Below are 24372 nucleotides of genomic sequence, written 5' to 3' on the forward strand. Positions count from 1 at the left end.
TCTTTGGTCAGAGGCAGAAATGGCTCTGATTTCAGAGCCAAACTGTGTTTCTTTCACTGGCCTTTTTTCGCTCTTATTCTAAGACCAGGGCATATTTTTCACTGGCTCTGGTTCTAGGGACCAAATGTGTTTCTTTGGCACTGGTTTCAGAGTCAGGGAATGTTTCTTTGGTTCTGGCTTCAGTGATAAAGTGTTTCTTTCACTGGCTCTGGTCCCAGATATAGGCTGTGTTTCTTTTGCTGGTTCTGGGTTTCAGGGTCAGGGTGGGTTTCTTTACCTGGCCCCTTTTCACAACATATAATTAAAAATAATGACTTTTAAATGTTTATATTAGCATATATTAATTGTATATTTTACAGTGGGTCTCATTGTGATCTCTTCATATATGTATATGATACACTTGGATGATCTTCATCCCCCATTACTCCCACCATTCCAGCTAATCTACCTTTTCTTGCCTTTGAGTTTCCCTTCTACTTTCCTGTTTGTTGTTGGAGGTGGTGATCCAATGAATTTCATAGGGTTTCTTATAAGAGCACAAGTAGGTGAGAAGTTATTTTCTTCCAGTGGCTCCCAATAGAGAAACTGTCTTTCCCCACCACTGCTTCATGAACCATTAACTGCCAATAGCTCTTCAGGCAGGATTGAGCCGTATGAAATCCTCCCCACTTTACGACAGGGTATAAATGAACCCAGTTTTGAGCAGGTCTTATCAGGTAATCATAGCTTTTGTGAGTTCAAGAGTGAATAGCCATTTGATATCCAGAAAACAGTGTCCTATCATAGCACTCTACCTCATCCTCTGGCGCTTATATTCTTGCTGCCTATTATATGATACTTTGTGTTCTGACAAATAAATCTTGCCTGGATATCAGAGGGTGGAGCTAGCAACTAGTTAACCATAGAGGCCAAGAAGTGGTGGCATACACCTTTAATCCCAGCACTTTGGAGAAGGAAGCAGGAAGATCAGGAGTTTAAGGCCACCCTAGGCTACCTGAGATTTCACCAATCTAACAGAGAAACAGAGCTAGCCGGTGGTGGTGCACTCCTTTAATCCCAGCACTGGGGAGGTGGAGATAGGAATATAAAGTGGGTGGGGACAGGATCTCGTCCCATGCTGTCTGAGGATTCATAGAGGTAAAAAAGTTTCTAGTGGCTGCTGCTCTGCTGCTCTGCTTCTCCAGTCTTTGAGCTTTTGCTCTAATATCTGACTCCAGTTTTTTATTTAATAAGACTAATTAGGATCATGCTTCCTTTCTATTCTATGATGTTTCCTGAGTCTTGGAGGAGGGAATGGTGTAGATGTCTCATTTATGGTTGAACATTTGACATTCACTTATTCTCAATGCCTTGACCAGCTGTGACTTTCTCCAGTAACTGGTGATCACTAAGAAAAAAAGCATCTCTGATCAGAGCTGACAGTTCTAATATATGGACATGTCTTAGTGTTTCTACTGATGTGATAAAACACCATGATCAAAAGCAACTTGGGAAGAAAGGTTTTATTTCAGCTTACAATTCTCAGGTCATATGCCATCACTGAGGGAAGTCAGGGAGAAACTTGGAGACATGAACTGAAGCAGAGTGAAGGAACATGAAGGAACACTGCTTACTGGCTTGCTCCTAATGGGTTGCTCACCCTGCTTAATTATTTAGGACTACCTGCCCAGGGTTGGCACTGCCCACAGTGAACTGTGCCCTTCCACATTAATCATTCAAGAAAATGCCTAGTAGACTTGCCTATAGAGTCTTAAGGAGGCATTCTCTCTCAATTGAGTGACCTCCATCTTGTGTTAAGTTGACATAAAACTAACATAGGGCATAGGCATAATTATTTTGAGGGCAAACAAACAAAAATTTTAGAGGTAATCGAAATGGACATATCATGCCCATTTAGCAGAATAACAGCTGTAGTTTCCCCCTGTGGCCCATGACCTTCTAAGTCACGGGCTTTTGATCAGGTTGGCAGCAACTGAAGTGGATTCCGTCCTGCAGAACTGACCTCAAATTTAGTTAGAAAGCAGTTGGCTGCCTCCACAACAGACTTGCCATGAGTATTCCAGGGGGCACATCGTGCTTGGCCAGTCAGCAGTGTTGTAGGGAAAGAATCTTTCTTTGTATTTTGAATTTAGAAAAAATTATTTCATCAAGTAGAGTTTAAGTATATCAAAAACATCCTTCCATGATATTTCACATATTTTAGTTCTTTCCAAAATCCTATAGAATCACCTCAATTTGAAGTGAAACTGTATCCTTACATAGTATTAAAGTGTCTGGAGATGCTCATTACATAAGAAATACTAGTACTATATAGAAGTATATGTTAAAAATCCTTATGAAGGAAGCCTGTCGGACACCACTTCACTAGTGGTCAAGGTAAACCTTCATCTGTATCAAGACATACCAATATAATGTAGATTGAAACACAAAGAAGGTCATCTGACTTTTATGACACTCATCAAACAATAACAACAAAGCAACTTAATTCTAATCAAGGAAAAACATCAAAATGTGAATTGAGATCACTCTAGGATACAATTGAGTAGTGCATCTCAAAAATATCATCACAGGTGTGGTGGCACATGTACACGATCCCAGCACTGGAGAGGCTGAACAGGAGGGTCTCCAGTCTGAGTTCATTGTGACCCTGAAACTACATAGCTGGACTCTGCCTTACAGTAGTCAGAAGGGGTGACAGGTCAAGGTCATACGAAACCAAGAACAACTGAGGGGTTAGATGAGAGGGGTTGAGGAGACAGATGCCTAAGAACAGCATAATGCCTTTTGTCTCCTGGGCAACTTGAAATGAATGATAAATGGCGCTGGTGGTGGCGCTGGTTACTGTGAAAAGGTCGTGAGTCATGAGCCATGGCTGCCTAGTAGCAGAGAACATTAGGGGTGGGTGGGGTACAAGAGAACCAGGCCTAGGAAAGGAGCAGGTGCGTGTGGTGAGAGGGAAGATTGTGGGGAAGAGACAGAGCAGAACAGAGAGAGAGGGTGGGGTCTGAGTCACAGCTCTTTAAGGCGCAGATGGATTTACAGAGCCATGCCACACATGCGCAGATTGTGTGACCTCAGTGCACCACATGATCACCAGCACACACTAATGACGTAAGAGGAAAGACCCTTTGTTTAACTCCTGAACTGCGCATGTGTGGTCATACAGCTGGAGTGAGGGTGGAATTCTAACACAACTAGGCTGCCAAGAATGCTCAAGTTTGCAATGCTGCTGACTCAGCCTTCTAGGAAGCTGGGATTACAGGCATGGATTCTTGCTTTAGAAAGTTCTTCCTTTTATTAAGAAAATGTAGCAAAATCAAATGAAGTCTTAGCTTAGTCTTTTCGACTGTTTAAACATTTGATAGAAATTGCATCCAATCAACTCCTTTCTGTGGTGGTATTGTGTTCCCCAAAATATTGTGTACCTTAATAAACTTATCTGGGGTCAGAGAACAGAAAAGCCACTAGTTAGGCAGTGATAGCACACGCCTTTAATCCTAGCATTCCAGAGATAGAAATCCCTTGGGATCTCTGGGAGTTCAAGGTCACATTGGAAACAACCAAGCATGGTGACACATGCCTTTAATCCCAGAAAGCGAGCCTTTAATCCCAGGGAGTGATGGTAGAAAGCAGAAAGATATATAAGGCATGATGACCAGAAACTAGAAGCATTTTGGCTGGTTAAGCATGTGGCTGGTTAAGCTTTCAGGCTTTGAAGCAGCACAGTTCAGCTGAGATTCATTCTGGATGAAGACTCAGAGGCTTCCAACCTGAGGAAACAGGACTGCTGGGGAATTGGCAAGGTGAGGTAGCTGTGGCTTGTTCTGTCTCTCTGATCTTCCAGTGTTCACCCCAATAACTGGCCTCAGGTTTGATTTTATTAATAAGAACTTTTAAGATTCCTGCTACATCTCTCCACATGCAATAAAGTGCACAAGGGTTAAAATTGAAGAATAACAAGCAGATGTACTGTGTTGTTTCTTCCCCCCAGTCATACGGCTGTTATTACACAGCTTAGGAGAAAAGATATGATGGCCCCATTCTTTACTCAGCATATACTCTGCTTTGATAACTAGAGCTTAATTTTCTACTTTAAATTTCGTGTGTTGCTATCAAATTATACAATTGTCATGTCTGTTCAAACCAGCTTTACCTCTATTCATCCTTTATGTAAGCTAATAATTGAAGTTCATCTTCATCATTGTTCCTTCATTTTGAACCATGATAGCTTGATTATGCTATTGAGAGAGCTTGCCCAATAGTCTATTAATCCATTATTTACCATTGATAGTGGAGTCTGGCTCAGCCATGTAAAGGATTTTTGACATATATTGCTATAGATCTAGACACGGAGTAATTGTTAGCTGATAGGGATGATGTGAAGATGATAGCCTGGTGTCAGGTAATTCGTTTTTCTGCTCTGGCTTTCTTTATGAACATTGTATCCTTTTATTCTTCAAAACTGTCAATATGTCATATGCTTTTATCCTCACATGACTATTCTCATACCATGAGGTTTTCTAGTGATATCTAAGTTGTTTTAGCAAAAGAATCTACCTCAGATCAGAAAGAGTTTTTTCAAGAGACAGAACAAAAAAGGCATCCTTATTGTGTTCATCAATACTTCAATTTATGTATGCTGGTTTCTTTGTTAGTCACTAGAATATTAATATCAGGGCTAAAAGGTTTAGATCAAAAATCCCTGTTCTAAGTAATCAGAGGAGACAACCAGAGGATTATAAAATGCGAAGTTTTTGAATATTCTATTTAAGGAAAATGTTTATCAAATTTTTATATGTCCAATGAATGAGCAAGTTAGAGGGCATTTTTTTTTTTTTCCAGGAGTGTTCCATTGACTTTGGTGTTTCTAAGTGCAGGGTACACAACTGAAATAATGTGGTAACGTTTATTCTGCATTTACTTAGTATTGCTGAAAAGCTTTAGAAGGACAAGTTTATTTAGTCACTACAAATGCAACCCAATTAAGTAGGTAGCAGCCATATTTGTCTGATAGAAAAACTATGGCAGTTAAATAGGTAGTGGTAGTATTTGTCTGATAGGAAAACTATACAGTGGGGAGTTAAATAGATCACCTATTTCAGACAGGAGTTATGTTTCTAACATAAGGAGCTTGACTCAAGATATATACTTCCTCCCAAGTCATTACACTCCTCAGAGTAGGCTCTACTTATCTATTATTTCAACTCCTATCTTCGTAAATTCTTCTTTTTCTTAAATGTATGTATCTATGCTGTTTAAAAAAGGAAAAGAAATTATTTATGATCAGGAACAGTATTGGTTCTTCAAGAGAAGCGAAGTTTTTTTGTTTGTTTTTAGAGTTTATCTTTATTTTTTACTTATGTGTCTTATGTGTGGTTGTGTATTATGTGTATAAGGGCCCAAGAGGAGGCCAGAATGAGTTGGGTCCCCTGGAAGTAGAGTTACAAGTGCTTGTGAGTTGCTTGCTATGGGAGCTGGGTACCAAACTAGGTTCTTTTTAAGAGCAGAAAGCACTCTTAACCACCGAGCCATCTTTCCAGCCCCAGAAGCCAGTATTTTTTAGGGTTTTCTTCTTTTCAAGTTTTCCAGGCTCAGTTTTTTATGCCCCAAGAATTGCACAGTTATTACAGACCCACTTGAGCAAGTATCTTTCATTGATCAAGTGATTTGTAACAAAAATTCATACATGTTTTAGAATACTCTGAAAACATACCTCAAACTGCTTGTGAAATCTGCCCCTCTAGAGTATTGTTTTCTTTTGGGCTATCTTGGGAATACACTAGTGCTGTATTTTATCGAGTAGCTTTCTTCATTTTATCTATGCATTCTTTTAGGAAAATCATAAGATGTCAGTGAAACTGTACAGTAATGGTGGTCAGTATGAAGTGAGTTTTCAATTGACGGCAAAAACATTTATTCTATTATGTTGGTGATTCAGATAGCAAAACACCAAATTGTCAAAGGAGCCTAGAATATACTTTGTGGCATACAAGAGAAGTAGTATGGTTTGTAAGTTTGCCAAAAGTTGATATAAGCAAATCCTTGGTTAAATTATATGGACTCATTTTATTTTAGAGTTCTAAAGGACTACTGAACTTTCTATCTAGGGTATGTATTTATTTTTGAGAAAGGTCTCTGATGACTCAGCATGGCCTACCATAGCAGAGGTTGGCAAGGAATTCCTGTTCTTCTTGCCTTTGCTTTTAGATTTTTATCAAATACAATCTCTTTTCTGAACTCAAGAATCTTATTTATTTAATATCTCCACATTAATACGTAGTGATCATCTCAAACTTAGTATTTCCAAAACTAAAAATCTTTATTTTTTGGCCCAACAGGTACCTCCCTCTACATCTCAGCTGTAGTAACCATCCTATTTTTCTGTGAGTTTTTTTTTTTTTTTTTTTGGTTTTTTGAGACAGGGTTTCTCTGTGTAGCTTTGCCTTTCCTGGAACTCGCTTTGGAGACCAGGCTGGCCTCGAACTCAAAGAGATCCACCTGCCTCTGCCTCCCGAGTGCTGGGATTAAAGGCGTGCACCACCACCGCCCGGCCTCTGTGAGTCTTAAAGTTTGGATTCATCTTTGAGTCTTCCTCTTTCACCCTATTGTCAAATCCATTAGAAAGTTGTGGTATAACTTCTAAGAATAATCAGGTTCAAGTTGTGTCTTGACACTGTCACTGCTGTCGTGCCCATGCAAGACAAGCTGACCTTTGTTGCTGTTGCTGTTGCAATGATTTCTGAACTGCCATCTTTAAAACTCTTCCCATGTTCTTGCTTTTCTACTCCTTCATGGGATATTCCCCAGACAGTAGCTGAATCGATCCTTTTAGCTGCTGAATCCTTTTAAGAGCAGCTGTCATCCCTCTGCTCAAAGACCCTCACATTCCCTTTCTTGGTAAAATTGATTGGCCTTAGCAATGCCTGCAAAGCCCACCAGTTCTTCCCCTGCTGCCTTTCTTGTAATTAAAGTTTTATTGGAACATGTTGATACTCATTCATTTATATATTGTCTCTGTTTACCTTTACCAGAATAGTAGAGTTGAGTAGTTGACAGAGACCATGTTGTGCAACCTCAACTATTTACTCTCCAACTCTTTTTTTTTTTTTCCGAGACGGTTTCCTCTGTGTAGTTTTGGTGCCTGTCCTGGATCTCACGCTGTAGACCAGGCTGTCCTCGAACTCACAGAGATCCTCCTGGCTCTGCCTCCTGAGTGCTGGGAATAAAGACATGCACCACCACCTCCCAGCTACTCTCCTAACTCTTAACAGAAGTTTGCTGGTGCCTACTCTAGATACAGGTTTTAATGTCAGAGAACTCTTGATTGTTGCTGATTCTCCGGTATGCAACTGTAATTTGAGATCTGTTAGCTGCTACTATCAGAATCCTTGGGTTTTTCTGTTGTTTTTTTTTTTTTTCTTTTTCTTTTTAAGACAGGGTCTCACTAAGCATGGTGGTTCATGCATATAAACTCTGCATTTCAGAGGTAGAAGCAGGAAGTTGAAGGTCATCCTTGGCCATATAGGAAGTTCAAGGCCAACTTGGAATACATGAGACCCTTTCTCAAAAACCAAACAATAATAACAACCCCCATCACTCCTCCAAAGACAGGGTCTCATATAGCCTCAGCTGGTATTGAACTTATTTTGTAGCCAAGGTTAGTCTCAAAACTCCTGATTCTCCTGCCAACACATCCTGTCTTAGTTAGGGTTTCTATTGCTGTAAACAGATACCATGACCATGACAACTCTTATAAAGGAAAACATTTAATGGAATGGCTACAGTTTCAGAATTTCAGTCCATTATCATCATGGTGGGACATGGTGGCATGCAAGCAGACATGGTGCTGTAGAAGAAGCTGAGAGTTTTACATCTTGATTGCAGGCAACAGGAAGTCGTCTATCTCATAGGGCATGGCTTGAGCATATATGAGACCTCAGAGTCCACCTCCACAGTTACACACTTCCTCCAAAAAGGCCACACCTCCTAATAATGCCACTCACTCCCTTTGGGGGCTGTTTTCTTTTAAACTACCACATTTCACTCTCTGGCCCCCAAAGGCTTATAGCCATTTCATAATGCAAACAGAAATACATTCAATCCAACATCAAAGTCCCATAGTCTATAACAGTCTCAAACTTATTTAAAAGTCTAAAGTTCAAAGTCTCCTCTGAGATTCATGTGATCTCTTAACTGTAATCCACTGTGTAAAGTCAAAATGAAAAAGCAAATCACATACTTCTAACATATAATGTCACAGGATCTACATTACCATACCAAAACATAGCAAAGACAACATAGTGGGGAAATACTGAACCAAAGCAAGACTGAAAAACCAGCTGTACAAACTCCAAACTCTGCATCTCCACGTCTGGTGTCAAAATGCTCTTCATATCTCCCACTCCTTTCAGCTCTGATGATTGCTACGTCATACTTCTTTCTCTTGGGCTGGCTCCATTCCCTGTTTGCAGCTTTCTTCTGCAGGTATCCCACAGTTCTAGCATCTCCAACATCTTGGGGTCTCCAAGGCAATCTAGGCTTCACCTTCACAGCTTCATGCAGTGGCTTCTCTAGGCCTCCATTCAGTGACACTCCTGGCACATGCCTGGCCTCAGCAAATTTGGAGGAATATTACATAATCTCTTTTCTTCTATTCTTAAAACCAGAACAACATGGCCAAAACTGTCAAGTTCTGCTGCTTACTAGGGCTGGAACATGGTCCCTTCATTCAATTACATCTTCACCAGCATTCTGTTTTCGGTAGTTTTCTTAACTGGCTAAGCTTGACTGTCCTGGAACTTGCTCTGTAGACCAGGCTACCCTCAAGCTCAGAGATCTGCTAGCCTCTGCATTCTGAGTGCCAGAACTAAAGATGTGCACCACTGCCATAACTGGCTCTAAATTTTTCTTTAATTCCTTTTCACAAGTTGGAAACTTAGCTGGGTGGGATCCTGCCCAGAGGTCACCACTCCCTTTCTTCCATTTCTTAATCTTTTTATCTCCTTGAACATAGAACTTAGTTCTATTTCGCTTTTTGGTGTTCCTTTTCTTCTTAAATTTTACATTTTGTAATTTACCCTGCTACACTTCCTCCTTTTCATTATAAATCTTCATTAGAACTACTACTAATAACCACACAACAGAGTCTATACTACGCTGTTTTGAGATTTCCTCTGCCAGTGGAATTAATTAAAAACTTAATTAATTAATCAAAACTCTTCACATTAGCCTCAGGTAAACTGTTTAGACAAGGTAAAAAAAAAAAAAAAAGCCATCACATTCTTTACCAAAACATCACAAGACCAATCTCTAGGCAATATTACTAAATTGTTATCTTCTGAAAACCTCTTGATCCAGGCATCCACATTTCAAATTATTCTCAGCACCACTGTCTTCCATGCTCCTACTAGTATAGCCCATTAAGCGGTGCTTAAAGCATTTTACTGCTTTCCTAACCCAAAGGACCAAAGTCCAAATTCCTCTAAACAAAAACATTGTCAGGCCTGTCACAGCAATACCCCACTCCTGGTAACAACTTCTGTCTTAGGGTTTCTATTGCTGTGGAAAGACACCATGACCAACTCGGGTTGCTTACAGTTTCACAGGTTGAGTCCATTATCATCATGGTGGGACATGGTGGCATGAAGGTGGACATGGTGGCATGAAGGCAGATGTGGTGCTGTAGAAGGAGCTGAGAATTTTACATCTTGATAGGCAGGCAACAGGAAGTGGTCTGTCTTACTGGGTATAGCTGAGCACATGTGAGACCTCAAAGCCTGCCCCACAGTGACACACTTCCTCCAACAAGGCCACACCTTCTAATAGTGCCACTCCCATTTGGGGCCATTTTCTTTTAAACCATCACATATCCTAAGTATAAGGGTTTTAGACATGTACCACCACAGCTGGATATTTTCAAAATGCTTGAAGGCTGGAAAAATGTATGCATTGAGTAGATCTGTGTTCTGATTCTTTTAACTTCCACCCTAGTGGTTTTATTATTATTATTATTATTATTATTATTATTATTATTATTATTATTTCTATTATCGAAATAGATGATACAGCTTTCAGAAGTGTAGCTTTTCTTATAGCTCACAACATCATGTTACCATTAATCTTGGCTTGGTCGAATCTTCATAAAACACTTAAAAGCTGGGCTACTCAGCTCTATACTTAACCACCTCACAGAATGGCAGGTGGAAGTTGAGATTATTAGAATTCCTTTTACTGTGTGCCAGAACAAAGTGCTGATTAAATTTTGGCCTAACTCAATTTGGATTGGCTTGTAAGGGTTAGGCTTTTAATAAACACGCCAAAGTTCACATGGCTCTGAATTGAAAAACATTTTTTTTTATTCATTCACTTATTTAATGTCTGAGTATTGAACTTGGTTTAAATTACTTATAAAGAGATGGTGAAATTGAATTCTGTATGACCTACGCTGGTCTCATTTTGAAGGAAGGTTTGATGCCTTAGAAAGGCTATGGTGGATGTTACCTGTGGTTTATAAACTTGTCCTTTAATTAACTAAACTTCTGTTTTCCAGTAGTTCATTGTAAAACTATTCATTCTTTTCACATCTTTAAAAATATTATTATAGTGTGTGTGTGTGTGTGTGTGTGTGTGTGTGTGTGTGTGTGTGTGTAGGTTAAAGGACAGCTTGTAGGAGTCAGTTCTCTCATTCCACCACCTGAGTTCTGGGGATGGAACTCAGCCCAGCAACAGGTGCCTGTGTCTTCTCATCTATCTTGCAGCCCTCATTTTTAAATCTTTCAAACAAAGCTTCTACTTCTCAACCATAGTGTATACCTTACATATATTTATAGAAACGTCAGTATATTTCTGAGACTGTGGCCTAGAGAGCTTTTGCTGCTGTTAAGAAAGAAAGTTTAATTTTTGTGCTTTCACACTTAGTTTAAGGTTATCAAAAATAAAAACAAAAACAAACCAAAACAGTCAACACCTTTTGGTTGTCTTTGATACTACAGATTCCAGTATTGTACACAGAAGGTAAATCCCCACCAAATTGTTTGAGTATGGAGGTTCAATAAGGAATGTAATGTTGCCTGTATTTTTCTTTATCAAATTTAGGACATGTTAATAATATCATTTTTGTTACTGGGAGAAATAGAAAAAGTTCTGTATTTCAGAAAAACAAATTAAACGTATGAGGCCTTGGTGGGATCATTTAGGACTTGAAAATGTAACCACGCAGCAAGAAGAAAGTTACTTTATGGTATACTAGGAAATATTTAAATCAAACTAACTGACAACTTGAAAAATAGCCTACTAATTAGACAGCATTGGAAAATGGCCACTTTATATAGTTCACATTAATAGTCTTTTCATGTAGATTGTGTGTTTAGGATACAGTTGAAACCCCTGAGTATCCTAATGCTATTTTTCTGTTTGTTTAAGTGTCATTTACCCTTTACTAAAAGTCACAACCATCTGGTCTTGTATTACCAGTTGTATTATAAACAGAAAAAGTCCTTCTGTGTTGGGAGAAGAATCATCAGATGAAAGGGCTTGTTTATTATAACTTGCTGATACACTAAATCCTATGTCATTTAGATAGAAGGACTACCTAATAATGTCACTTACTACACTATATCTAAGCAAGGGACTAGTTTTTTTTGCAAACTCAAGTAATAAAAGCTGTACTACAGATCCATTTCTCAGCAACAGTTCCAGGTAATCAATCATAGCATGCTACTAATGCTTTAATTGCAGCTGTTATGGAGGTGTATGTTTACTCTTTTGCTAAAGTGAAATTCACTACGGAGATGACGTGGCTCTTTCATCCTATAGCTAACACAGTTCAGAAGATAAGTATCACTAATAGTTTACTAGTCTGAAGTGTTTTCACTTAGATATTAACAGTAAAGAATCATCTTTTATGCATCTTCATTTCAGTGTTTCTGGTACCTTCTCTGAACATTTTCAGAATAGTTGGAATTTAGTTTGCTAACATACTGCTTTAGAACTTCGTTTTATAGTACTATTCTTATATGTCTAAAAATGTTTGTGAAGATCAGCATTTGTGTTTGAAGACTAGAAAGCTGTTCCGACATTAATGCATTTTGATCACTAGGAGTATTTCATGATTCATGGTTAGATAGTAGTAATACCATTGGTGAAAATCTAGAGAGGCTTAATCCAGTACAGTGATATGTTTGTTTCAGTGTGTAAGTTACCTACGAAATAGTTCTGTACTTTAGAGTTGCCTAAATGTAATTGAGAAGAAATAAAAAAGACTAAAATTGTAACACCACTGTTCTGTAGAAGTTCTGAACCCCATTCCAAATTCTGTTGTAATTAAAGAGGAATGTTCCACCTATCAGATGGTCTCCTAATATTTGCTTGGGAAAAATAATGGCAGTTGCCAAGGTAGAACAGGTTCAAATATCTTGGAAGAAGCAAATAATGAAGTTCTTCCCGGCCACCTTGGAAAATCAAAATTTGACAGATTACATATAGCCCCTGTGACACACTTAATCCTAGCCTATAAAAGTATTCTCAGTATATTAAACTATTTTTTTTACCTAAAATAAGAATGGCTAAAGAGAATAACATAAAAATAAATATTCATGTTTTAAGGTGGTTGTACATAGTAAATTAGCAAGAAAATATTGGTATTATTACATGCCACTGTCTTGGCTACCTAGATAGGTGAGAGAACTTTTCTCCTATTCCTTTAGAGAGTCTACAGGAGGATAACATATCACTTCATGTGACACAATAGTGCTTGTATCATTACCAAACATGCATACAAAGCCAACAGGGCAAGGCAAACAAGTAGAATAAAAGAAAATACAGCTATAAATGAATAATTTAGACATCTCAGGTAGAACTGAAAATTCTCATCTCCTTCCTGTATATTCTATTATGAACCTCTAAAATCAGTCTATGTCATCTGGAGCAACTTGGAATTTGAACTGATTTCTCTTTATAAAGAAAGTTAGAGTCACTCAGGGACCATATACTGAAAAGGACTTCTAGCCCTAAACCAATATTGGTGCCTGCCTTAATGATGCTGCCTATGGAGCAGCCAGGTCACAGAACTTAGAAGAGAAGACAGAAGGGTGGGATGAGAGAGAAGACTTCAAAACTAGCCTTCAGGAGACAGCTGGGAGTAAGAATCGAGCATTATACTTGGGGTAACTGCCAAAAGTAAGTTCCTGGGGGACAATGTGGGCATTGTGATTGAGATGACAATGAGAAGACACTCCTATCCCTTGTCTTTCTCAAGCAGAGGAATAACATGATGGAGACTATCAGAAGACAATTTGGAATGGGAGTTCCTGGAGGTGGGGAACCAGCTTAATAAGCTGCAAATGAGGTCTAACTGAGTTAGTAATGTGGAGAATGGGAAGAAGTAACAGTATCACAGAAGGCTGGAGAGAAGGAGGTGAGGGGGTGGGGAGACAAAGGGCTTTAAAATGATATCCAAGTTATTCGCTTTAGCAAAGGGTTAAAGAGCCCTGTGGGTGGAGAGGCTAACTTCAGAATTAGAGAGAAGATACATTGATTTTGCACAAATTTAAGAATTTATTAAAACGTCAAAGATAGGAAAAGAATGTAAGCCAGAGGCTAGGGAGGCGTGCTGTGAAAGGCTGGCTTTGGATGTAGTGTGGCTGCTGCCCTCAACCTGAAGCAGCTGTGGTTATTATCTTCATAAGACCTGTGCAAAGGCAAGGCAGCCAAACTCCTGGCATAGGCGGCTGCTTGACCTCCAGACCCCATGCCGTCCTGAGGAGTTATTGGCAGTTGGCAGCTGCTGGGAAAAGGAGAATAATCCTTTTGTGAAAGTGTGGTTACTTGAGGTTTCCTGTGCTCTAGTGGATGCCCTAAACCTATGCAGATATGGAAAAACACATTGGACTTACTGAGTTATCGGGGGAAAAAAGAACATGAAGTCAAGACAGGGATGTATTTGGGCATTTGGGGAGTTGGAAAGAGGGAAATGGGGGTGGATATGATCATATTTCATTGTCTACATGAACAATATTATCAAGAATAAAGAAAATAATAATTTACTAATCCTAAGATACATTTATCTAGATAAAATAATAAGTTTTGTCCAGTTTGTCTTCATGATCTCACAGTCAACACAGTATCTTAATGCTCCCAATCCTGTAACATTAACCTTAGTTTTTAAAGACCTTCATTAGTGTACTCTGTTTTGTAAGTCATCATAAAAATGTCTTTGGATACTCGTGCTGGCAGTAACCAACAGCTCTCTAATTGGATTTAAGTCCCATTCAACAAGAGGGAATCATTCCTGGTACTGGAAACCTAGCCAACTACCTGGGCCTAGTGATGTCATGGACCTTAGATGAGAGCCTACTACTGCCTCTCTCCTACCAGCATAGATTCCTAACCACATTCTAAGTTTTCCTTATACCCACAAAGAACTGGAGCTACCACTCCTTATTGAAAAAGCTGCTCTTTACAGCAAATGGAGCCATTACAGAAAAACACAACTAGATTCAATGCAGAGATCAAGGGATCATAGGGAACCAAACCCCACCAGATACATCTACAACACAGCTCCTTCGCCCCGAGGCTTGGGGAACATTGGAGAAGAGGAGGCAGAACAACCAGGAAGTCTGCCGTGAGACTGTCTCCTAGAAATGGTTGCATAAATGAAACCTAAACAGTGACAATATCAGTAGAATTGCTAACATAGAAAGGGGAAAATCTCATAAGGACGTTCCAATGTGGACGTTCTAGGATGTTCAGTCCTAGACAAAAAACTACAGGTAACTAATGACTTCTGAGAAAGGGAGAACTAGCCCAAAGATGATCCCCTTTGATTGATTATCTAATAAAAGTGGTCAGCCCTGAAATCATATACACACAAACATCAAAAATGCAGCAATTTGTATTTATGTGTTTGTGCATCTTTATACATGTACCAATAATAAAGAAAAAGAGTCCATCATTTTGAAAGGGATTAGAAGGGAAGAAAGGGAAGGGGGAAGTGATATAATTTTAATTAAAAATAAACATGAAAGTTTTTTTTTAAAAAGATTTATTTATTTATTATGTATACAGAAGAGGGCGCCAGATCTCATTACAGATGGTTGTGAGCCACTATGTGGTTGCTGGGAATTGAACCCAGGACCTCTGGAAGAACAGTCGGTGCTCTTAACCTCTGAGCCATTTCTCCAGCCCGAAATTTTTTTAATACTATTATTTGAGCCAGGTGTGGTGGCACATATCTGTAACTTGGGAAGCTGAGGCAGGAACAATGTCACTTTGATGCTAGTATGGGCTACGGAGTGAAACTGCCTCAAAACACAACAATAAAATGTCATTTATTCCCATAATTCTCATAACTTGCAATTTTGTATTTACAAAACTTTCATTCTAAGTAATTTGAAGGATTTCTTAGAGCTGTGCTTTGATGACTAAGACACAAGTGGAAGTGTCTATCAAAAACAAGCATGCAGAATGTCTTGGTAGATGATGCCTAAGGAATGTCACTACAACAGACTACATATCTACTCCTAATCATTCCTACTTTAGAGAATGGACTTTTCCCCACTGGTGGCCTTCCGATATAAATTTGTTTCCTACCCAAACCCTCCCGTGAAACAGTTATGCCTACTTAGGCACAATGGGAGCCTGAAAATAGTGACAAAATTCATCTGCAACAATGAACTCATAACCAAAACGAGCTTGGGTTTTGGAAAGAACTGGGTGAAACGACAGGGGTACAACTAGGTAGAAATGGTCAGCAGTTAAGAGCACTGGCTGCTCTTGCAAAGGACCTGGGTTCAGTTCCTAGCATTCACATGGTAGTTCACAACCATCTGAAACACCATTTCCCAGGAATCCAGTGCTGTCTTCTGAACTCTACAGGCACCAGGCACACATATAGTACACATACCTACATGAAGGCAAAACAAAATAAATCTAAATTTAAAAAATTATTATTATTTTTAAGAATACAGCTTCCAGGTATGATGGTGCGTACCTAGTTTGAGGCCAGCCTGACTATACATAGTTAGTTCCAGGCCAGCTAAGGCTATTTAGAGAGACGCTGTCTCACCCCCCACAACACTGAAAAGCTCCTAAAATTAGAAACATATTTGCATGTCTGTTTTTTACAGTGTGCATCTGATTTGCCAACTATCTAAATGTTTTTTCAAAGGACAAGAAACTCACTATTTAGCTGTATTCTCCTAACTCTGAAATGCCCTGTATTGTATTAAAGTTTTGTTGGGTTTTATATTTTAGTTTTTGAGACAGTGCCTCACTGTAGTGCAGGCTGACCTGGAACTCAGTTTGTGACCCGGGCTAGCTTAGAACCTGTGGCAGTCCTTCCTCCTCCCATGTGCCAGGAGGTGATTGATACCGTGCCCACCTGGAATAGTATAACTAGTAAATCACTTTGTTTCTGTATAGAAGTCCTAACATGGCTGCATTTTTGATATGTAAGTCACAATTAAGCTGCAGAATATACTTTAGCTACATAGTGGTGTAGATATTTGACTCAACACTGCTTACTTGGAAGACAATAACATAAAAATTGTATGACTAAAAATTGTTAGAATTACAGACATATTACATTCGTCATGTGGAGGTTCCCCCCCCATAAGGAATTAAGCATTATATTTCCTTAGATACAAAATGGATATTTAAAAACAGTTGCTGAAAATGAAATGCTTTGGAGACTAAAGTGCCCTTGCTGTATCACCCTCATTTCCTTTTGCTAAAAAGAAACAGAAAGGCCTAATCTGAATGCTTTCATAAAGTGTGTGTTTCCTGTATATCACAGAAGAAAAAATAGTGCAAAAAAGAATTTCTAAAGGATCACTTCTCTTCTTGCCTTCATGTTTTTAATGCACTGATTAGACGAGCCATCAGCCATAGATAAGGCCAATGCATAACGGTGCTATTGCTTGTAAATCATAAGATCTGTAGTAAATAAGGGGTTAACTTAAAAACAACCATTTCTTAGGATTTTTTTGTTCTTGAAACATTTGGAAAGTCATACAATATCTTACTTTTTAGTCAAAAAATTTTAAAACTAATGTTCTTTGCTTAAATAAATGAGTGACTACAATTTAGTAGATGTGTTATTTGATATTTTAAGCTCTCATCAGATTTCACTTGAATCAAGGAAGGTACCACTGTGGCTTGCTTTGCAAAGCCTCCTCTGCTAAATGGACACCCGCAGACCAGGAGGCAGTTACATTTGTTGCTTGCACTAAAGAGGAGGAGGCGCTTCAGCAGCTTTGAGCAAGCACAGCCGAGAATGCAGGCTGGCTCCTCTTTCCCAGCCCCGATTAGCTTTTATCATGGCTCAGAAGTAAGAATGGCAGACCTACAACAGTCTCAAGAAAAGTAACCCAACTTAGAAAATACTGATTATGGGAAACAACACAATCCAATGGAATTCAGAATTTGTGAAACATTGTTTATTAGAATCTTTTCTAGCCCTAGTTATAAGGCTATCTATCATAGGCTTTAAGACATAAATATCTATTACTGTGCTATCTTTCCCTGTTCATACTTTAGTATAGGATTGCTGTGAATTTTTTTCTCATGTGGTTTGATGTAATTGTAGTTTTTATTTGCACTCTTCAAAGCAACAGAGATCTGTTGTATGGGTTGGAGGCTAGCCTGCTCTCACTGTAGTACCAGAGACCAAAAACTTAAAAAAATAAACATCCATAAAGCTGTCCCTGACTTGCATCATTACAGCATTCCCCCTTTGAACAGTGTCAGGCTGAGGGCTGAAGAAACGGCTCAGTTGCTAAGAGCTCACAATGGCCTGTCACTCCAGCTCCAAACGATCTGATAGCCCGTTCTGGTCTCTATGAGCACTTGTATGCGAATGCACATTCTAACATGCAGACCAAAACATATACATACACAAACATTAAAAATAAATCTTTAAAAGTATCAGGCAGCTGGGCATGGTGATGCATATCTTTTGATCCCATCGTAGAGACAGGGAGATCTCTTTTGATTCTGGGGTCAGCCTGTTCTACAGTAGTGAATTCTAATCCATCCAAGGCTGCACAGTGAGACCCCATCTCAATAAACAAACAAATAAAAAAGCCAAAAACAAATTAATAAAATTAAACTGGGCATGATAGTGGATGGTGCACACCTGTAATTCTAGCACTTTGAAGGTTGAAGGAGGGCATTGTGAGATCAAGGCCAGCCTGTGATACATAGTGAGATAGTATTCAGAAAAAAAAAAGTAAAGTAGTTTAAGATACACATGCACACATATGTGTGTATATAGATATGTATATGTGTGTATATATATGTGTGTGTGTATATATATTATATATATATTAGATTTCTAGGTAATACATGCTATTATGAAAATATAAAAATTGAGACACAGAACAACAGCTTTATACTTTTATACACAGTCCTGAAAGTTACTTTCTCATTGACTCAGTTGTAGAAATCTTTTCATTAGTTTGTTCTTTATTTATTATTATATTTTAACCATCTGTCTGCTAATATATAAATGAATTATATTTTATTTAGCCTCTACTTATTGACCAACATTTATATTACTGCCAATTTTGAGACACATTATCATAGTGACATCCTTACTAGTATGCAGTGGCATGCTGAGTTTGCAGATCTTATCTATAGATTTTTGATAGGGATAAAACAGAGCTGATGTGGTATATGTCTTTAATCCCAGCACTTAAAAGTCAGAGGCAGAAGGAACTCTGAGTTCAAGGCTAGACTGGTCTACATAGTAAGTTCCAGGACAGCCAAAGCTACATAGTGAGACCTTGTCTCATAACTCAAAAACAAACAAACAAACAAACAAACAAAAATGGAACATGTAATAGAATTATTGGAGGAGATCCAAAGTGGAGATGTCAAATCACACTTTACCTCAGAGCTGTTATTCTTCACCAAAATCATCATTCTCTTCAGTCTTCTCCTTTTTTCCCCCCCAAGACAGGATTTCTCTGTGTAGCCCTGGCTGTCCTGAAACTCACCTTGTGCTCATAAGTGCTGGAATTAAAGGTGTGCGCCACCACCTTCCAGCAAATCATTCTCTTCTTATTGGTATGAAGCCTGCTTTAAAACGTGATTTAAAAATATAGGTAATTTAGGAGGTTGGGGATTTAGCTCAGTGGTAGAGCGCTTGCCTAGCATTCGCAAGGCCCTGGGTTCAGTCCTCAGCTCCAGAAAAAACTGAAAAAAATATAGGTAATTTAGGCTAGGGAGATGGCTCAGTGGGTAAGCGCATTTGCTGAACAAGCATGAGTTTGAACCCCTATCAATCAACGACCTATGTAAAAAGCATGAGTGACTGTGGTGTCTGTAACCCCAGCGCTGTAGAGGACAGAGTCAGAAGGATCACTGGGACTTTCTGACTTCCAGCCTAGCTCCAGGTTCTGGAACCACCTCTCAAGGGAATAAAGTAGAGAGTGGTAGAGAGGAACACCTGATGTCTTCTGACCTCCATTCACACATGGGCATGCATACACAGTCACACATACACCCCTCCCCACGGTACACAAAAGTATGTCATTTAAACTCCTGCTCCTGGCAATAATGGAGAAGCAGTAGTAGAGATGCCCTCCTACCATAGAGCAATAGAAGACGGGCAAAACGTAAAGACAACTGTGTTCATACATTGCTCAGGAGGTTGTACAAGACTGATGTCCAAGAGAAAGAACAGAGCAAACATATTTGTCCTTATTTATGCCTTTTTGATTGTTTTGAGACAAAGTCTCGTGTAGCATAGGCTGGCCTTGGAGTCTGTACCCAAGGATGACCTTGAATTTATGATCTTCCTGCCTATACCTCCTGAGTGCTAGTGTTATAAGTCTGCAACACCACACTCCACTCAGTGTGGTTCTGTAGCTAGAACCCAGGGCTTGGTGGCATGCTAGACAACATTTTGTTGACTGAGCTCTAACCCTAACCCCTTGATGCTATCATCATGAAAGCACTGGTTGGTTTATGGCTAACTGAGGAGGCAGGGTGCTTCAGTGGTTGAATTTTGTGGGTCACATTACCAGGAAGGCAGGAGCTACCAAAAGATCTCCAGAGAGCTACATTCATAGTCCCTTAGTTGACAGCTAAATACTAAATTGTGCCTATTTCTGGTGAAGCTTAATAATAAAGCAAAGGTGACTAACTAGGGAGCTATAAGGGTCAATTCCTAGAACTCACACAAAACCAAAAGACATTTGTGCTTCCTAAGCCAGTGTGGACAAGTCGTCATCCAGTAGAGACCTGGAAAGATAGTGCCTTAGTAGTACAATGGGAAGGAACTCCTCCCAGCAGCTTGAAAATAAGACTTGACATGAATAAGCTGGTCTGTAGCTGCCGTAACCCCTTCACCATGGCACTCTCTAAAGACTGGCAGCAAATCCACTCAACAGAGGTGGTCTAACTAAGTCACAAATCACATTAGAACCACTTGGAGGTCAACAGGAAAGCCAAGATCATGAAGACCATTGTATGCAAAGCAGGTGCAAACACTGCTGACCTGAATGAAATACAATCAGGAAACAAATGTATAGACTTCTTCTGCCAGTAAACCAAAGCAATGTAGTGGGAAGCACCAGTGGAACACTATAGTAGTATCAATGACATAGCAAAGCAGGTTTTGTATTTGTTTGTTTGGGGGGTGGGGGGTGGGGAATGAATGCAGTGTCTATATATGCTTGGCAGTACTTTGCCATTAAGCTATATCCCTAGACCTTACATGGTCTTCTAAATACAAAAAAAGAGATTTGGCCTCACTCAAAAAAGGGAGATGCTCAGCAGGTAAAGGTATCTGCCTCCAGCCTGATGCAATGACCTGAGCTCGATTCTTGTAATCCATAAGGTGGAAAAAGAGCACTGAGTCTTTCAAGTTGTCTTTTAACCTCCATAGGCACTCCTTGGCGCGCGCGCGCACACACACACACACACACACACACACACACACACACACACACACAATGTAACTCAATTTTTTAAATTAAGACAAAAGCAAATAAAGATACAGAGGTACTATTTCTTACCACTGGGTTGGCAAAAGTTTAATGACACTGATAATATAAAATAATAACAAAATTAAAATTCTAGTATTAATAACTGCTTATCATAAAACAGTGAGAAGAGATAGATAAAAGCAGTCTTGGGAGGTAGCGCAGTTGGTAGAATGATTTCCTAGAATGCAGTAGTCCCTGGGTTCAGTCCCCAGCACCACAGAAAATCAGGCATGGTGACATATGCCTATAATCCCAGAACTCAAGGTGAAAATAGGAAAATCAGGAGTTCAAGGCTATCCTCTTGGCTGTAGTTTGAGGCCAGGCTACAATGTCTCAACAAACAAAAAAAGACAGGAAAGAAGGATGTTGTTTTAATCCAGTACTCCTAGCAAGATTGGTATTATATAACACATGTCCTAAAAACCATAGCATTTGGGATAGGCATGCAAACAGGGAAGCCACATAGAAGGTGGGATGTAAATGCCATGGGTCCTTAGCTGGGTAGAGATCTGCCGAGACTGTTAGTATATTACCCTATTTGTAAAGCATCTTCCTTTTGTTCTTACTGGTGTCCCTTATTCATTCATTCATATATAGCACCTGTTTTTTAGGGTTCAGGAACAAATTTTGAGAAACTAGAAATCTAAATACAAGAGCTCTTTCTCTTGCATCTTCTCCGAAAGTAAAACTTGAGAATGTGATAGGTAGACTTGGCTTTTCCAGCTGCAGTGTTCCTGTTGCCCATGACTTAAGATACACTTGCTTTTCTACCCAACCATCTTACCTGTCCCTGCCTGGCAGCCAGTTCGTGGTGTAGGTAGGCACTGGACGTGTTGTCAGCTCTAGGACCTGAAACTCGTTCCTCTTATCATTTCAAATATCCCAGAAATATAATCTTACAAAAATAAACTTAAAATTTAAATGCTTGTAAGAATATACAATCGAACTATAGTGTGTCCTATTAAGCTGTACCAAAAATAATGCAATCTTCCCAATAGATTGTTTTGATCTGGTCAGTGAATCAACTTTTCTTACATAACAAAAACTGTAAAATAAAAACACTAAAGGGTGGTGTACAGACTACTGCCACAAAGCACCTTCTGTTTATATTAAATGAATGTTAGTGGGGAAATGTCTCATATAGGAGGAATGCATTTTTGAAAAGTATCACCACCTTAAAAGGATCATAATTGAGTAAACACTTTAAACTTTTTACCAGTTAATACACAGGAGTTATCTTTTCATCTAGTAGAAGGTCACTGTCATTAATTTGCAACTGTGGTTTTATAATAGGTCCTCCTGGTTCTTGATGGTCATTATCAACATATAAGGCAGTGACGATATGGCCTGTACAAAGGCAGGACAGGGGTCTTAATTAGAACTCTGACAAGCCCACTGCAGTAAAATGATGAGATTATCCGTAATTGATGTCACAATCCATTACCACTTAGTTCATCATGAGCGTTCTAATAGGTCTGGCCTTGGAACTGGCCCCAGGATGTTGCTGACTGGCTGCCCTGCTTATGCTGTTATTACAACAGGAGGGCACATTTTCAGTCAGCAGCCTAATGACCTCTTTTGAAGTCTATTAAATTAATGACACTGCCACACTGTTTGGATTTCTTACAGCCTTAGTTTGGGGTTTCTACAAATTAATGTTTGGGAACCATATAATAAAGGGATCTTTAAAAAGTGTGGAAACCTTTGATATTTAGTTAGTAAGAAATGAAAACAAAAATAGCAATTCTTGTGACACGTATAAAGGAAGATTTTAAGGCATATGCTCTACTTCCAAATGAACTCTTTCTTTCACATACTGGTTGTGTAGCCCAGGCTAGCTTTGCATTTATGATCTCCTGCCTCAGTCTCCTGAGTGTGGGGATTCTAGGTGTACACCACAGTGCTGGGGCTTTAAGGACGTATTTTTAGTGACAGTCCTCTGTTGAGATTTTCTTGTTTTTAAAGGACTCGCTTGTCTTTACTGATCCCAGGTGCCAACAGGTCATGTTTGGTTAGAAGGTGACAACTTAGAGAATTCGACAGACTCCAGGTACTACGGACCTGTTCCCTATGGACTAATACGAGGGCGGATCTTCTTTAAGGTATGCTTCAGTGCCTAAAATGCCAGCGTTACTCTAGTTGGGGGGTGCTTCTCTCAAGTTGACTTAACTGGTGCAGTGACTACATTTGATGAACATTTTACCTTTACTTAAGAGCTATAGACAAAATATTATCCTCTCCCTTTCCTGCTCCTATGGGGAAGAACAGAAATTTGTGTAATTCAAACTCAACTAACGGTCGCCTAGGGAGCCTTTGAGTTTATAGAAATCAACCTGTCATGTGTGACTTTTACAGCCATAATCATACCCTGGCATTTCAGCAAGCATTTCTACAATAGCAGCCCAGGCTCAGTCTACTTGGAATGCAGGCAGACCCAGTCAAATCCAGCAAGCCATACGCAGGCATATGGCTGTAGGGAATGTACAAGCCTTGGATGACATCTTCATTGGTTCTTCCATTACTGGTTGATATAATTTTATTTTGAGACAGTCTCACTCTGTAGTCCAGGCTGGCTGTAAACTCTCCACCCTCCTGTCTCTGTCTCTTAAGTGTCAGTATCATGGGTGTGGATTACAGGTGTGCATCACCACACCTGCTCCCCTTCATCAAAAGGCATAAGAATAAAAACTTATGAGTACTTAGGGCAACTGTGTAATGTTCAGGATTCTTGATACTTAAACAGCAACTTAAGGTATCAAGTACCAGAGACTGGTAGTGTGACTTATTTTAGGATGGTAAAAGAAGACAGGTCTTCACAAACATACATTGATATCCTAAACCTACATGGTCTCTGGTATTGTGTTTGAATGCCCCAGGCTGAACACATAAGCTTATTTTCAGAAGAACTGATGAAGAGAGAGCACTGCATTAGCTAACAGACAATGATCTGACAGAAGAGAAAGTCGTGAGGATAAGGAATTCTCGTTAATTGTCTTCAACTGTATTTTCACTTTACAGATTTGGCCTTTCAGTGATTTTGGATTTCTGCGGGACAGCCCAAATGGCCACAGGTTTTCTGATGATTAGCAAACATTTATTTTTTGACTTGATTATTGTCTCCTATTCAATGAATTTATTACTGCAGTTGAAACCATGAATTTACCAATAAACTATTTGCTACTCAGTTTTATTTATGTTTTTAATTAAATGTAAAAGTAAACATCACATTCTGGAAAATACATTAATTGAAAGTATTTGGATAAAAATCCCAAACAAGTTTTCTTTCTAAATTTTATGACATAAACATATCTTGGGGGAGAAGCTTGATGACTACCTGACATTTGAACTTTGGTGGTGCCTGCACAGTGAAAGCAATCTGCTC

The 24372-nt window shown here is 39.2% G+C and overlaps 1 protein-coding gene across 6 annotated transcripts in view; it reads left to right on the forward strand.

Annotated features, from left to right (window-relative positions):
* Immp1l (inner mitochondrial membrane peptidase subunit 1) overlaps positions 1-24180 on the forward strand; it is a 64634-nt gene extending 40454 nt beyond the window's left edge. For all 6 annotated transcript variants that reach the window (XM_076570238.1, XM_042275874.2, XM_042275875.2 and 3 more), the window contains 2 exons: positions 22982-23092; positions 24009-24180. In XM_076570238.1, the coding sequence (XP_076426353.1) occupies positions 22982-23092; positions 24009-24077 (180 nt within the window). In that variant the 3' untranslated portion in view covers positions 24078-24180. The remainder of the gene's footprint in view (positions 1-22981; positions 23093-24008) is intronic.
* The last annotated feature ends 192 nt before the right edge of the window (positions 24181-24372 follow it).

The sequence above is a fragment of the Peromyscus maniculatus genome, chromosome 4, assembly GCF_049852395.1.
Source record: "Peromyscus maniculatus bairdii isolate BWxNUB_F1_BW_parent chromosome 4, HU_Pman_BW_mat_3.1, whole genome shotgun sequence".
In the NCBI taxonomy this organism is placed as follows: Eukaryota; Metazoa; Chordata; class Mammalia; order Rodentia; family Cricetidae; genus Peromyscus; species Peromyscus maniculatus.